The sequence below is a fragment of the Canis lupus genome, chromosome 13, assembly GCF_048164855.1.
Source record: "Canis lupus baileyi chromosome 13, mCanLup2.hap1, whole genome shotgun sequence".
NCBI lineage: Eukaryota > Metazoa > Chordata > Mammalia > Carnivora > Canidae > Canis > Canis lupus.
This window is the reverse complement of record NC_132850.1, coordinates 17663986-17678113: the sequence shown is the minus strand read 5'-3', so window position 1 is coordinate 17678113 and position 14128 is coordinate 17663986. Positions and strand designations below refer to the sequence as shown.

The window sequence follows — 14128 nt, the reverse complement described above, 5'->3', positions numbered from 1 at the left end:
TCTTGCCTGTTGGCCTGCCCTGTCTGTCTGGCTTGTGTGCATTCCAATATGAAGCACTGCAGTTTTCTGATAGAATGAAGTCCATATTTTTATCCTGTAAACTAAACTTTATATATCTTAATAGTGTTCCTCAAACTGGTCTTTGTGGGAAATGTTTGCTGATATAATCAGCAGCTGTTAGTTAATAAACATCTGTGTTGTGCAGATTATAGGGACAGTTGGTGGGAATTTGTGGTGATTCTTTAGAATGAAAAAGGGATGGGGGTCTCTGGAGACCAAAGTGCCAGTCGTACAGTTGGCTCATGGTGTGTACCTGTATTCCCAGAAATTGCATTCTGGGGCTCAGTGGCCTGATGATGAGGCTAGGGTAGGATACTTGGCTTGGGGAACTTTGAGAGAGGTCTCCCTTTGTCCTAGAATAGGATCTCGCTGTTTAGTGCAATGCTCCTGGCTCTTTACACGTGAGAGCAGAAGTTGAGAATGATACTATTTGTACACTACCCTAAAATAAACAGGAGGGGACTTAGGATTATCTAAAGTGGGTGTTATGAAAGCATTTATAATTTTGTTTACAGAATCATGAACAAAATGAAATACAAAGTATTATGCACTACATTAAATACCAAATTGCTTTAAAACACAAACATTTTCCAAAAAAATTTTTTAAAGATTTTATTTATTTATTCATGAGAGACACACACAGAGAGAGAAAGAGACAGAGACACAGGCAGAGGGAGAAGCAGGCTCCATGTAGGGAGCCCAATGCGGGACCTGATCCCAGGTCTCCAGGATCATGCCTCAGGCCGAAGGCGGCGCTAAACCTCTAAGCCACCAGGGCTGCCCACATTTTCAAATTTTTAAGTGAAAAGCTTGTGTTCGTTTCAGTGTTCATCATTTCTTATATCAAGGTTTATGCCTCAGAGCTCATCAGTTTTCCTGAATATTGCATATATGCTTGAAAAGAATGTGCTTTCTCTACTCGTTGGGCTTATATCAGTTCAACTCTATTAATTGTTCTGTTCAGGTCTTTTGAATTCTCACTGACTCTGTGAACCTGGTTTTTCAGTGCTTCTTGTGTTTCCCATTATGATGGCAGGAGACATATTGTATATTTCTCCTTGTAATTTCGTTAATTTTGTCCTACCGAAAGAGAGGTTTCATCACTAGGCACGTATACGTCAGTGAATGGCCTTCTTTTGTTTCTTTCCAGCTTCTGAACCTTCTAGGAATTTGCCTGAGCTCAGAACATCAACTTGGTCCTTTGGAATGGCAGCAGAAGGGTTAATGGTTAATTTCAAAGACCGTGAGCATCTGAAAAAGCACTGTCTGTGTACATTCACAGGTCTGATGTGGTACAGGTGCAGGAGGAGAGCAGAGATTTGCATTATCCATACCACTTCCCCCCTGGAGCCTGGCAAAGGACACACGTGTGCTCCTTGGTCAGGCATTTTTATAATGCTGAGCTTTGCAGCCTGGCTAAGGCAGAAGCCCAAACCACTAGACTAAACATCTCTCCTTCACTGCATATCTGTGGGCTTGCTGCTTTGACACCTGAGGAGAGGGTACCTTCAGGCACTGGGGGTGGGGGGCTGTCTATGCACATCAGCCTACATTGTACCTGGCTGACTTGCGAGTCCTAGAGTCTTCTGTTGTTACTGCAGATTTGGCATCAGTGGACTGACAGTGAGACCCAAGCTTTACTGCCAAATTCCCCAGACATGAACTGACCCTGAAGAGTTGGTACGCTCAAAATAGCATTTCCGTTGTCTAAGCTGAATTCATATCCAACTTCAAAAACACATTTGCATACAGTGAGATGTCCTGGGATCTGCAGCCTTGCCCAAATCCGACAGTAAGAAACTCTGCTCCTGTGTCTCAGAGCTTTATGCCTCTGCCTTCCTGACTGCTTTCTATTCTGGTTTACATTTTCTGAAGATTAGACTTAAGCTTTCCTGCCGGTTGGGGAACTGGACACAGAACAGATCACCAGTAACCAGCTGATGAATATGAGAGTGTGGTGCCTGTCAGGTCAGATCCCTGGCTGTGCTGGAAATGGGGTAGTCACTCAGAGCCTCAGAAAGTCTTTGTGGATAAAGTTAAGTTTTCAGCTTTTATAAATGACAGGAGGGAATTACATTGGCAAATATGGAGCCTTCAAAAGGGAGCCCCACAGTAAAAGCCAGAAACCAAAATGGGAGAAGCGGTGTCTACGAAGAGCCAGAGCAGGCTCTCTATGGGCCGGTGACCATGAGGTAATTAGCTGGGAGCACTGGGAGCCAGAAATGGCCCGAGCTCAGTAAAAGGTGGTCAGGCTATTGATAGGTAGATGTAGCTACTGCCACCACCATTGGTGCACAATCATTGTTTCTCCTGGCATCAAGGGGTGGAAGAAGACAAGGAACCCAAGTCTTAGGGCTACTCGCTAGGCTCTCTTGGTCATTTGGTCACTCCATGCATTCTTCCATTTGTTTAGCACGTCTATGGAATACCAACCCCTTAAAGAAAAAAAAGAATACAACCCCTATGTCAGACCCTATATGAGATACAGATAGTTAGGATTGTTTAATTGCAAGCAACAGAAACTGAAGCTGACTAACTTAAAAGGAATTTACTGGAAGGGCATGGGTACCCATAGAGTCAAGTTAAATGTAAACCAGCTGGCCCTCCAAAAGGACATAAAGGGCAGTGCCAGAAATCTAGGTTACAACAAATGGTCCATTTCTTCAGCACCCTGTTTTACTGCCTGGTGCCACTTAGTTTAAGAGAGAGAGTCCAACTAACCTAGCTTTAGTCAAGAGCCTCCAGTCTGGGCAGGCAAATCCTGTTGACAGTCTCACCAATTGCCTGCAGTAGGAGAAGGATGGTTCCTTTTTATTTTTATTTATTTTGTATTTTTTATTTATGATAGTCACAGAGAGAGAGAGAGAGAGAGGCAGAGACATAGGCAGAGGGAGAAGCAGGCTCCATGCACCGGGAGCCCGATGTGGGATTCGATCCCGGGTCTCCAGGATCGCGCCCTGGGCCAAAGGCAGGCGCTAAACCGCTGCGCCACCCAGGGATCCCCAGAAGGATGGTTCCTTAAAAGAAATTCAAGGGGCTTGTTTCCAGAGGAGGACAGAAGGACCGGAGGACAACTTTGTTGATGCTCTAGCACGGAGTTAGAGGAACATGTAAGAGGGGGCGCAACCTGGGCAGGAGGTTACATTTGAAAGATGTACATTTGAAGTGAAAGAGAGTACATTTGAACTAGAGTCTAAAGGATAAGCAGGGATTAACCAAGTAGAGAGGTGAGGAGACATTTCAGACAGGAAAAAAACTGTTTTTAAGAAAAACTCTTATGTTGAGACAGCTTGTGGCTCATTCAAGGACCTGAAAGAAAGCTGGAGAGGCCTGAACAGAGAGCACAGCGGGGAAGATAGTGTAAGATGGAGATGGAAAGGTAGGTAAAGGCCAAGCCATGAAGGCCCTCATGGCACTACAGGAGTACCTGTTAGATTGTGCTTTGGTGACAACTGTATCTTGAAGGATGAGTGGGCATTTACCAAGTCAGCAGGTGAGTGAGGGCATTGCAAATAGAGGGAACATTGTCTGCAGTATCTCTCAGGTAGCAAGGCTGCCCAAAGGGAAGTGGCAGAGGGTGAGGCCAGGGGGACAGGTACAGGCAGATGAAGAGCTTGCCACATGGCCTAAGCAGCAGTGCAGATCCCGCAAAAGCAGTGACCATGATATAGGGAAGAGGATCTGTATTTAGAAATGAGAGAGGGTACACTAAATATGTCTTTCCCGAAGAACTGAATGGCAATGGCACTAGCAAACGAAACAAACCAAAAAGTAAGGTGCAGGGACACCTGGGTGGCTCAGCGGTTGAGCATCTGCCTTCGGCCCAGGGCATGATTCCAGGTTCTGGGATCGAGTACCGCATGGGGCTCCCTGCGAGGAGCCTGCTTCTCCCTCTGCCTGTGTCTCTGCCTCTCTCTGTGTGTCTCTCGTGAATAAATAAATAACATTAAAAAAAAGTAGGGTGGGGGATCACTGGGTGGCTCAGCGGTTTAGCGCCTGCCTTTGGCCCAGGGCGCGATCCTGTAGTCCTGGGATCGAGTTCCGTGTGGGGCTCTCAGCATGGAGCCTGCTTTTCCCTCCTCCTGTGTCTCTGCCTCTCTCTCTCTGTCTATCATAAATAAATAAATCTTTAAAAAAAAAAAAAACGTAGGGTGCAGATAAGTCTGATTTGTAGCATTTTGAGTTTGAGGCGACTGTGGGTTATTTAGAGGAATAATGTGTAGGAAATAACCAGTGTGGAAATGGGTTGGGAATAATGTTTTGAGTGAGGGGAAAAGCATGTACAAAGGCCTGGAGATGGTAAAGATACTTTGGAGGAAAATAAAGTAGCTCAGTCTGGCCAGAGCATAGAATTTGGCAGGGGCAGAGTGGGGGTGATGCAGGGACTCCAAAAGTAAAGTTGAAATGGTCTCTATAGGTCAGATCCTGAAGGACCTAATGAATCAAGAGACCGAGATACATTCTTAGAACAATAGTGGTCATTCAGAGGTTCTAAGCAGACATATGACATAACCACATTTATCCTATAGAAAGGTAGCTCTGGTCACATAGGAAGAGTCTTTGAGAGGGATAAGACAGGAGGCAGGTAATCCAAATGAGAGGTGAAGCTGGCTTTTTAGTCAACGATAGTAAAAATGGACAAAGGTAAATGGGTTTGAGATCTACTTAGAAGATGAAATTAAAAGAACACAGTAGTTCATGCATCCTGATGTTTATAGCAGCATTATCTACAATAGCCAAATTATGGAGACAGCCCAAGTGTCCCATTAATTGATGAATGGATAAAGAAGATGTGGTGTGTATACAATGGAATATTACTCAGCCATAAAAAAGATGAAACCTTGCCATTTGCAAGGATGTGGACGGAGCTAGAGAGTATTAGGGTAAGTGAAATAAGTCGGTCAGAGAAAGGCAAGTACCATATGATTTTATGTGTAGAATTTAAGAAACAAAAGAAATGAGCCAAGGAGGAAAAAGAGAGAGAGAGAGGCAAACCAAGAAACAGACTTTTAACTATAGAGAATAAACTGGTTACCAGAGGAGAGGTGGGTGGGGGAGGTGGGGGAAATAGAGGACAGGGATTAAGGAGTGCACTTGTCACGAGGAGCACCAGGTGAGGAATGAAGTGTTGAATCACTGTACTGTACCCTGAAACTAATATTACACTGTATGTTAACTAACTGGAATTTAAATAGAAACTTTTTTTTAAAAAAGGACATGGTAATTAAGTAAGAAGGAAACAGGAATCAAGGAATTCTCTCAGGTTTCAAGCTCAGCAGCTGGGTGAATAGTGGTACCATTCATTAAGCCAGGGACCACAAGAGGAGAACCAGGTTCTGCACATGTGAGAGTGGTGAAAGAGAACTCTGTGTGAGGCAGCCTGAGTTTCAGGTGTCTGTAAGAAGTGGAAATGTCCAGCAGACAGCTGGGTATACAAGTCTGGAGCTCAGGAAACAGTATGCGACTGAAGACTGAGACTAAAGTCCACTTCGCCTCTGATCTTAGCCCTACAGAGCTTAAAAGTAGGCCTTGAAAGGAGCAAATGTACTAAGTAATTTAACTGCACCTCAAAAATAAATAAGGAGTGCACAAATATCCTGCACCCAACAAAGTAAAATTCACATGGCTGGCATCCAATCAACCAAGCTCACCTGAAACTAATACAATACTCTGTTAACTATATTGGAATAAAAAAACGTAAGGGCGTCTGGCTGGCTCAGTCAGTAGAGCATGTGACTCTTGATCTTGGGGTTGTGAGATCTCATGATCTCAGGGTTGTGATGCCTACACCATGTTGGGTGTAGAGATTACTTAAGGAAAAATCTTTTAAAAATTTAAATTAAATCAAAACTTAAAATAAATAAAGAATGACCAGGCAATTCAGAAAAGCATGAAAATACAACCCATAATGAGGAGAAAAAACAATCAATAGAAATAGGCCTAGAGGGCGCCTAGGTTGCTCAGTCAGTTAAGCATCTGCCTTTGGCTCGGGTCACAATCCCAAGGTTCCGGGATCGAGTCTTGCATTGGGCTCCTGCTCGGCAGGGAGTCTGCTGCTCCTCTACCTGGTCCCCTCGGTCGTGTGTGCGCGCTCTCTCTCTCATGCGTGCTTTCTCTCTCTCAAATAAATAAATAAATAAATTATTTTTAAAAATTAAAAATTAAAAAAAATTTAATTTTAAATTAATTAAAAATTTTTTAATTTTAAATTAATTTTAAAATAAATAATTTTTAAAAAATTATTTAAAAAAAGAAATGGACCTAGTGATAATGCAAAGGGTGGAATTAGTATGCAAAGACATCGAAACATGTATCTTCAAGAAGGTAGAAGAAAACATGGCAATATTAAGGAAAGACATATAAGATATAAAAAAGAAATCTAGAGATTTAAAAATAGTGTTTGAGATGAAGAATATACTGAATGGGTAAACGGCCAATTAGACACTCCAGAAGATAAGAGTAGTGAGCTAGAAGATACTTCAATAGGGATTACCTAAAATAAAATACAGAGAGCAAAATTACTGGGAAAAAAAAAATTGACAGCATCAGTTACTGGTGGGATGTCAAGCAGACTAATACTGTGTCATTGGAAGAGAGTGAGAGCAGACATTTTGAAGAAGTCATGGCCAGAAAATTTTCAAATTTGATTAAAACCATAATCCCATAGATCCAAGAATCTTCAGTGAACCCCAAACATAAGAAAGGTGATGAAAACTGCACCACAGCACTTTGTAAGTACTCTCTGGTCATGTCTGAGAGAAGTTGGCATTTGAGAGGAAAAGTGGCCTCCCGGTGAGAGCTGCAGGAAAAGCAAGGTCTTGCAGGGCAGAGCAAGGCTTCGGTCTGCCGGGAAGTAGAGGGAGGTAAGCCAGAGGACATTCTAGAAAGATTTTATTTTATTTTTTTAAAGCTTTAAAAAATTTATTTATTCAGGAGAGACAGAGAGAGAGGTGGAGATGTAGGCAGAGGGAGAAGCATCTCAGGACTCTGGGATCATGACCTGAGCCAAAGGCAGATGCTCAACTACTGAGCCACCTAGGCGCCCCTATAGAAAGATTTTAAAAGGAAGGTTGGTGGGGGAAGAAAAACCGACAGCAGAATGAGGGTGAGGGGAAAACAGTCTACCGCCCATTTTAACAGTGGCCTATTTGACATAGGCATGGCCACACCTATTGTACCTGGGAGATGAAGCTAGCTCTAAGTTTTCCAAAGACTTCCTATGTCCCGAGACCCTGCCTTTGTTCAGGACCGCCCATTCCTTCTTCTGGTAAATGCTCCCAACCACATGTGTCATGTGGGAATCATAATTTTTTACAACCCTGTCTCCTGTCGCTGTGATTAGAGCAGGTGTGAGGAACGGATGCACACTAGGCCATTTGGGCCCTTCCCGGGAGTTCTGCTATCAGGAGCAGAGAGACTGAGTCCCTTTCTACGCTTTGGTTGTGTGAACCATTAAATTGCTCTTTCTGCCTTAATTAGTACAACCAGGATATTGCACATTCAAGACACATCAGGGAATAATCAAAGCCGACTTCATTTTGTTTCCCCATGTCCTCTTAAAATGTTTTCAGCGTGGGAGGTCCGGAGAATCTTTTTGATACCGCTGAGGTAATAAAAATCCCATGGTCACATTGAGTCACAAATTCCAAAATTAGAGTATCCAGCCTTATGTAATAGCCATAGCTTTCAATTCATTCAAAGCTCCAGTGACTTTTCCCCTCCCTGCACTTAGGGCTTCGTACCAGCAGGTGCCTGCCCCTGGGAAGGGGATGTGCCCTGCTTGGCGTTCTCCTGCCACTCCTCCCAGATGTGGGCTGTAGTTTCTGACCTCTCTAGAATTGGTGGGGAATGGAGAGAGAGAGTGTGAGCAGAAAAGACATAAGATCCTGTTAGCACTGTCTCAACTGTTGAGTGTTTAAAGCTAATGCTTGTGGGATGCTCTGGTAGGCATTTTGGAGACCCCCTCCAACTAGGGACCTTCTGTGCAGTTCTCCTGATGAGAGTAATGCACTCACTGAAACCTCATCACTCCTTCTGCAGCTCCTGGGGCTACCGCTGTCTTTCCACTGAGGGAACTGCTGAGGCCCTGGCTACCCCCTGGACAGGTGTTTGGAAGGGACCTAGAACAAACCCATACTAGCTCATTCACACATCCTTTTCTACAACAAATTCTGGGCGTGGAGACCGGTTCTAATGCAGCTCTCCTTCGCATCCAGCCCGTCTTGTGTCCTTTTACACTTGTCAGATGGAAGTCAGCCCCCTGGAAGTCCACCATGTTCCCTATTATTTAAGGCTCATTGTCAAACTTCCCTCACAAGGAGTGAGGGACAGACAAGTCCTACCCGTTCTGCCTCTTAAGTGAAATGGTGTCCATAGCACTACCCTCTCCAGGGAAGTTGTTCGAATCCTCTGTCCTTAATTTCTCATAGCCAGTTACTTTTATATTTGAGGTAGGGAGGGCCTTTTGAATTACATAGCAAGCTTTCAGATATTTCCCTTAAAAATTTACATCTCAGTCTAGAACCTCACCTTAGTGTCTGAGATCTCTCATCCCGGAGTCTTGCCCGAAATACCGTTTTTTGTGTAAGAGAGAGCGCAAATGAGCAAGGGGGTGGGGAGGGGCAGAGGGAGAGGGAGACAGAGAATGCTAAGCAGGCTCCACACCCAGTGCAGAGCCTGACTCGGGGCTGTATCTCACGACTTGAGCCAAAATCAAGGGTTGGACACTTATGGACTGAGCCACCCAGGTGCCCCTCAAATGCTCTCATTAAATAATCTTGGTAATAACTATCAACAGATATTTATGGATCACCTACTATTGCAGTCATGAAAGAGAGTCACTTCCAGTCCTCATGGGCTGCCAGTCTAGGACAGGGTTTATAGACTGTTAGCCCACAGGATGAATCCTGCCCGTGGACACATTTTGGGTAACTCTCATAATCTTTAAAATTTTCTTGAATCTATTGCTAATAGTTACACATTGAGAAGTTTTACCTTAAAAGATCCAGATTCTTGAATTAAAAAAAAAATTAGAAGGTGGCAGTGCTGGGCCTGCATCACTGACTGCCTTTGTTAGCTGGTGCTGGTGGAGGCTTCCCCTTTGGCAGGGCATGGAGTCTCCAGATGGGCTCCAATCCGCTCGGCTCTGTGACCCAAAGGCAATGTCAGTTGCCATTTATCATTGTTGGGCTCACACAATTACCTTTCCTTAAATTACAGAGTAAGGTGAAACATCTCTGGTACTCCTGTCTCTTAACAAAAGAGAGAAAACAACAGTCAAAGAGAGCCATGAAGAGAGTATCTTTAGAAATGCAAAGAGTTCTTATCTATTTAAAATGCAGTTAGTACATGTTTGTATAAAACCAAATTTAAGGTGCCACTGGAAAATAATCCATAGATCTCATTGTGGCTACTGTACAAAAATGAAGAGCGAAAAAAAAGACATTTCAACCGGATTTGTTTTTAATGCAACTAAAATTAGTAGTATGAGTTACTATGGGAGAGTATCATATTCCCCCCCTTCTCCCTTCATTTGGGTTATGTTCTTGCTTGGCCCTGACATCTGAATTTGCAACGAGGGGAAACATTCTTTGGTGTCCCTGGAAGGGAGCAGCCAAAGCATGGATTCACTCTATGTCCAAGGAAGTGTTAGCTCAGGTCTGAGGAGCAGTAGCAGGCTAGTTGCCCCAAGGTTATGACCACATGGGGGAGAAGCAACAGGTGTGGGCAAGTTAATGAGATTTTTTTTTATGGAATGATAAATAGGATTGTTGAAAGAGTATTAACCTTTGAAACCAAGCCTTTTTGCGAATTTTGTTTTCGATTTATTTTTAAAATTAAAGCCTTTTTTCCCCCTTTACTGACTTTTAGAAGTTCCTGATATATTAAGCAAAATCTCTCGTCCATTTGTCTGAGTTGGAGCAAAAGCAGAGTTATTTTGAGGAAAGGCATTGACTGCTCAAGTGTATTCTCCTGGGAGGCCAGCTTCTGTTGGGCTGTGTGTCCTAGCTGATAGCTTCAGTTTTAAGAAGAGGAATTACTCTACTACTACAGCTCTGCTGCTTAAGAAAGAGTACAAATCTGGGCCTTACTTGGCCTTGCAGAATGGCTCCTGTGAGGTACTTGCTAGTATGTGTAACGTCCTTCTCTTGGCCCATCATTGCTTATTAAAGACTGAGTTCCCCCAAAGCCTTGCTGCATGGTCTTTTCCATTTAGTTGTTTGGTCTTGGTGTTCTGTTTTACCTTCAGGTGAAGCCAGGCTCGCTGAGAACTGCATTCATAGACTGCCTTGTTTTGATGTAGTCACTCTACACACACACACACACACACACACACACACACATATCTTGAAATCATTGAACAAAGATATAAAAAATAATCTTAAGACATTTCTCAAGGCTTAGTTGCAGGAATAGCTGTGATTCTCCTGGTTTATTTATGAACACTGTAAACCATTTTATCAGTGCTTTGCATTTAGCTTTAGCTATGAGAACTCTTGGGGGTGCATCTATAATCATCCCCTAGCAAGCATATAGGACCTTATAGGTCATCTGATTTTGGAATTCTCATCCTGGCTGCATTTTACGATTTTTCTTGTGCTTATTTCCCCTTTGGTCCCAGATATCTTCTTTTTAAAAATCTTATACTTCATCAACTTTGTAAGACCGACTGCTTCAACTTCACTTTAGGATGAGGCAAGACATAAAGGACTTAAACTCTTAATGATTTATCATTTGCAGTAAACATACTACAACTTAATTTTAGATGTTGTTTTAATTTCCTATCCTTTATGTAATCAGATATGTCAGCTCTTTGTGGTTGTCATGTAGAAGAAGGGATCATGGCTATGGATTTGAAGACCCCTTGGCTTCCATGTCTTCATAGTGAACATAGCTGCTTCAGCAAAAAATTATGATTAGAACTTAGAGGAAGCAGAGACTGCTTCTGGCCCTATTACTTCTGGGGGTCTGGTTTTGTGGTTTAAGTAAATTTTAGTCAAGTACCACATTTAAACAGGAAGGCAGTTACATGCCAGCTAGGACTGCTGGCCTAGAGGGTCTGGGAAACACCTGGCATTGAACCTGGTCCTTTAATAAACAGGTGTTCAGCACGACTTAAATTTAATCGTGGCTTATGTATTTGGGTCTGTTCCTTGAGCAGGTGTCTGTCCCCATGGTCTATGTCTGGGGAATAATACAGTTTGCTAGTGTCAACAGTGGCTTGACTTCAATGACATTTTCTGGTTTTCTTTTTCAGAGTATGATCGGTTGGGTTTCCTCCTGAAGCTGGACTCTAAACTGTGAGTAGAATGAGAAAGTGCCTTGACTCTGTGTTAGAGACATCTGTGGGAGCTGGGGTCCAGCTTCAAAGGCTCACCTCCTCAGCCCTGTGTTTGTTGTGGGACTCCCTGGGGTCTCTGGCCTAGTCAGCCGACTCTTAGAGCATGTTGCGGTTTGCAGGGGCCCAGAGAGGATGGGATTGTAGTGCAAACATAAAACCTTCAGTTTGGCTGGTACAGGCAGCTCCGTACACAAGGAGCCACTGCCGGCTTCGAGGAAGAAGGAGGCCTTTGGAAAGGCTTTTGCAGTAGGAAGCAGTGCCTCACGAAGATTCTTGGCAGCCTGGTGTGCAAAGCCTTCCGTGATCAGACTTCCTCTCCTGCATTAGCTCCTGTCACTCTGCCACAGGCAAAGCCTCCATCCCCCTCTGCCTCTACATGTGTTCCTTACTGGTGCTTGCACTTCCCTTTCCTGGCTGGCTGGTCAACTAGGAAAACTCAAAGACCACCTCTTCCCTACACAATATTCATGACCTCTTCTCCATGCTTCCTGTGAATGTTTGCCCTCTGTCACCCATGATCTCCGTGTACTATAATTAACTGTGTAATAATTATCAATTTATTAAGAGCGTGGGCTCGGAGCCAGACCTGATTTGGTTCAAATCCCGGATTGCCATTTACTGTCTTTGTGATTGGGGGCCTGCTACTTAGCCACACTGAGCCTCACTTCCGTCTATAAGATGAGGACACCAATATACCTACCTCACAGGGTTATTGTAAGGATTTAATTGAAATAATTAATTCATAGGGGCTTTCAAGTACAGAGTATGTAATCCTTTCAGAATCCTCCCCCCGACCTGGCCTTCTTGGTCTCCCTAGCACCTACCACAGTGGCCCCATGATGGATGGAGAGGTGGGTGACCTAAGATGCCTTGAGATTGGGCTGTATCCATCCTGTGTGTTCATGCCCTGCCCGGCACCTCCCACATGGTTGATATGCAGGAAATGGTTGCAAAACTGCCTGTGGCTTCTTTGCTTTCTTGCATGAGGCCTTGGCCAGAGCTGCTTGTGATGGTGATGACTGTGCCTGCACACGATGCACCGAACCTAGGGCTGTTTGGCTTTCCCACTGAATTGTCTAGCGCCTAGGCCTGTCTCCTGATTTCTGGCTTTGCGGTTCTTGTACCTCAGGCTGTGAGTTCAGGCATCGTAATTCTCCCAGTTGCCTAACATCACAGAGGCAGCCACGAGGGAAAGATGGTCCACTTTTGATATCAGGCCCGTAGAGAGATGTCAGCCACATGTTAACATCTGGGGACTGGGGCGCAATTATGCTAGAAAGCCACAGACCTCACTCTTAGGAAAATTCTTAATTTAGTGCTCTGGACAGAAAAGAAATCCAGGATAAGTTGTAAACAAGTGAAATGCCACCAGAATGGAAGAGATATAGTAATTTACCAAGTCAAATCACATTGATGAACAAAAGGCATGTTATCTGAGACACGTTAACTACAGTATTTAAACGGTCTCCAGCGGCGTAAGGAGGGGAATTAGGAGGGCGCTCCTGTCCTGCTGTCCTGACAGTTGGGTGGTACCCAGCAGGCTGTTGTGCAGCTTTCTGTGATGTACCAGGCTTGACCCATGAGCCATTTGAGTCAACCTGATCTTTTTTTTTTTTTAAGATTTTATTTATTTATTCACAAGAGAGAGAGAGAGGCAGAGACACAGGCAGTGGGAGAAGCAGGCTCCCTGCAGGGAGCCCGACATGGGACTCTATCCTGGGACTTCAGGATCATGCCCTGGGCTGAAGGCGGCACTCAACCACTGAGCCACCCGGGCTGCCCTCAACCTGGTCTTTAGCTCAGGGAATAACTCACAAGTTAAGGTATAAGCTGGAACTCTTCCTGTTTCTTATTGCAAAGGCTTTTCCAGTCCAGTGCTTATCTTTAGAAGAAAGCACAGATTTTGTGGGAATGATTTTTACCTGCTTCCAGGAAGAAGTTTCCAAATTAAGAGTTCTGATATAATCCCTTAGCAGTTTCCAGATCTCCTCTTATGAAGTCGCCTTCTGCTGTATCGTATTCTATTTCCAGCCTACGGAAAGAACCTGAACTTGAGTTCTGACTCAAGAACTGGATTTGAATCCTGCCCCTGCTGCTTAGGATTACATGACTAGCTAATTTGTTTTAGTTCTCGGAATACCAGTTTTTCCTTATGAAAAATGTAGGTGGTAGTACAAGGTTTTTAGGAAGAATAGAAGAAAGGGTTGTATAAAATATGAATAAATTTAAATGTAAGAATTTCTTTTTATCTTGATTGGATTAATTTAGATTCTTAAAATTTTATTTATTTAATTTTTAAAGTGAATAGTTTTTTAAACAGAATTGTCTAAAATTGAAGTATAGTTGATACACAATGTTACACTAGCTTCAGGTGTACAACATAGTGATTTAAAGAGTCCACACGTTATGCTTTGCTTACCACAAGTGTAGCTGCTATGAGTTGCTGTACTTCTGGAGTATAGGAATTCATATGTTTTGGAAATTTTTCAGCCATTACTTGTTTACTTATTTTTATTTTTTAGATTATTTATTTATTTATTTATTTGACAGAGAGAGAGCATGAGTGCACAAGTAGGGGGAGCAGTTGAGGGAGAGGGAGAAGCAGGCTCTCCACTGAGCAGGGAGCCGGATGTGGGGCTCAATCCTAGGACCCCAGGATTATGACCTAAGCCAAAGGCAGACACTTAATCGACTGAGCCACCCAGGTGCCCCCATTATCTGTTTAAG

General features: G+C 43.6%; 1 protein-coding gene across 12 annotated transcripts in view; it reads left to right on the top strand.

Moving 5' to 3' along the window:
* The window catches only part of ST3GAL3 (ST3 beta-galactoside alpha-2,3-sialyltransferase 3), a 198832-nt gene that overhangs the window by 87037 nt on the left and 97667 nt on the right, over nt 1-14128 (top strand). For 11 of the 12 annotated variants that reach the window (XM_072772568.1, XM_072772563.1, XM_072772557.1 and 8 more), the window contains one exon: nt 11318-11360. In XM_072772568.1, coding sequence (XP_072628669.1) covers nt 11318-11360 — 43 coding nt within the window. Of the gene's footprint in view, nt 1-1269; nt 1304-11317; nt 11361-14128 lie in introns of those variants that run through there. The other variant, XM_072772559.1, reaches the window with a different exon arrangement.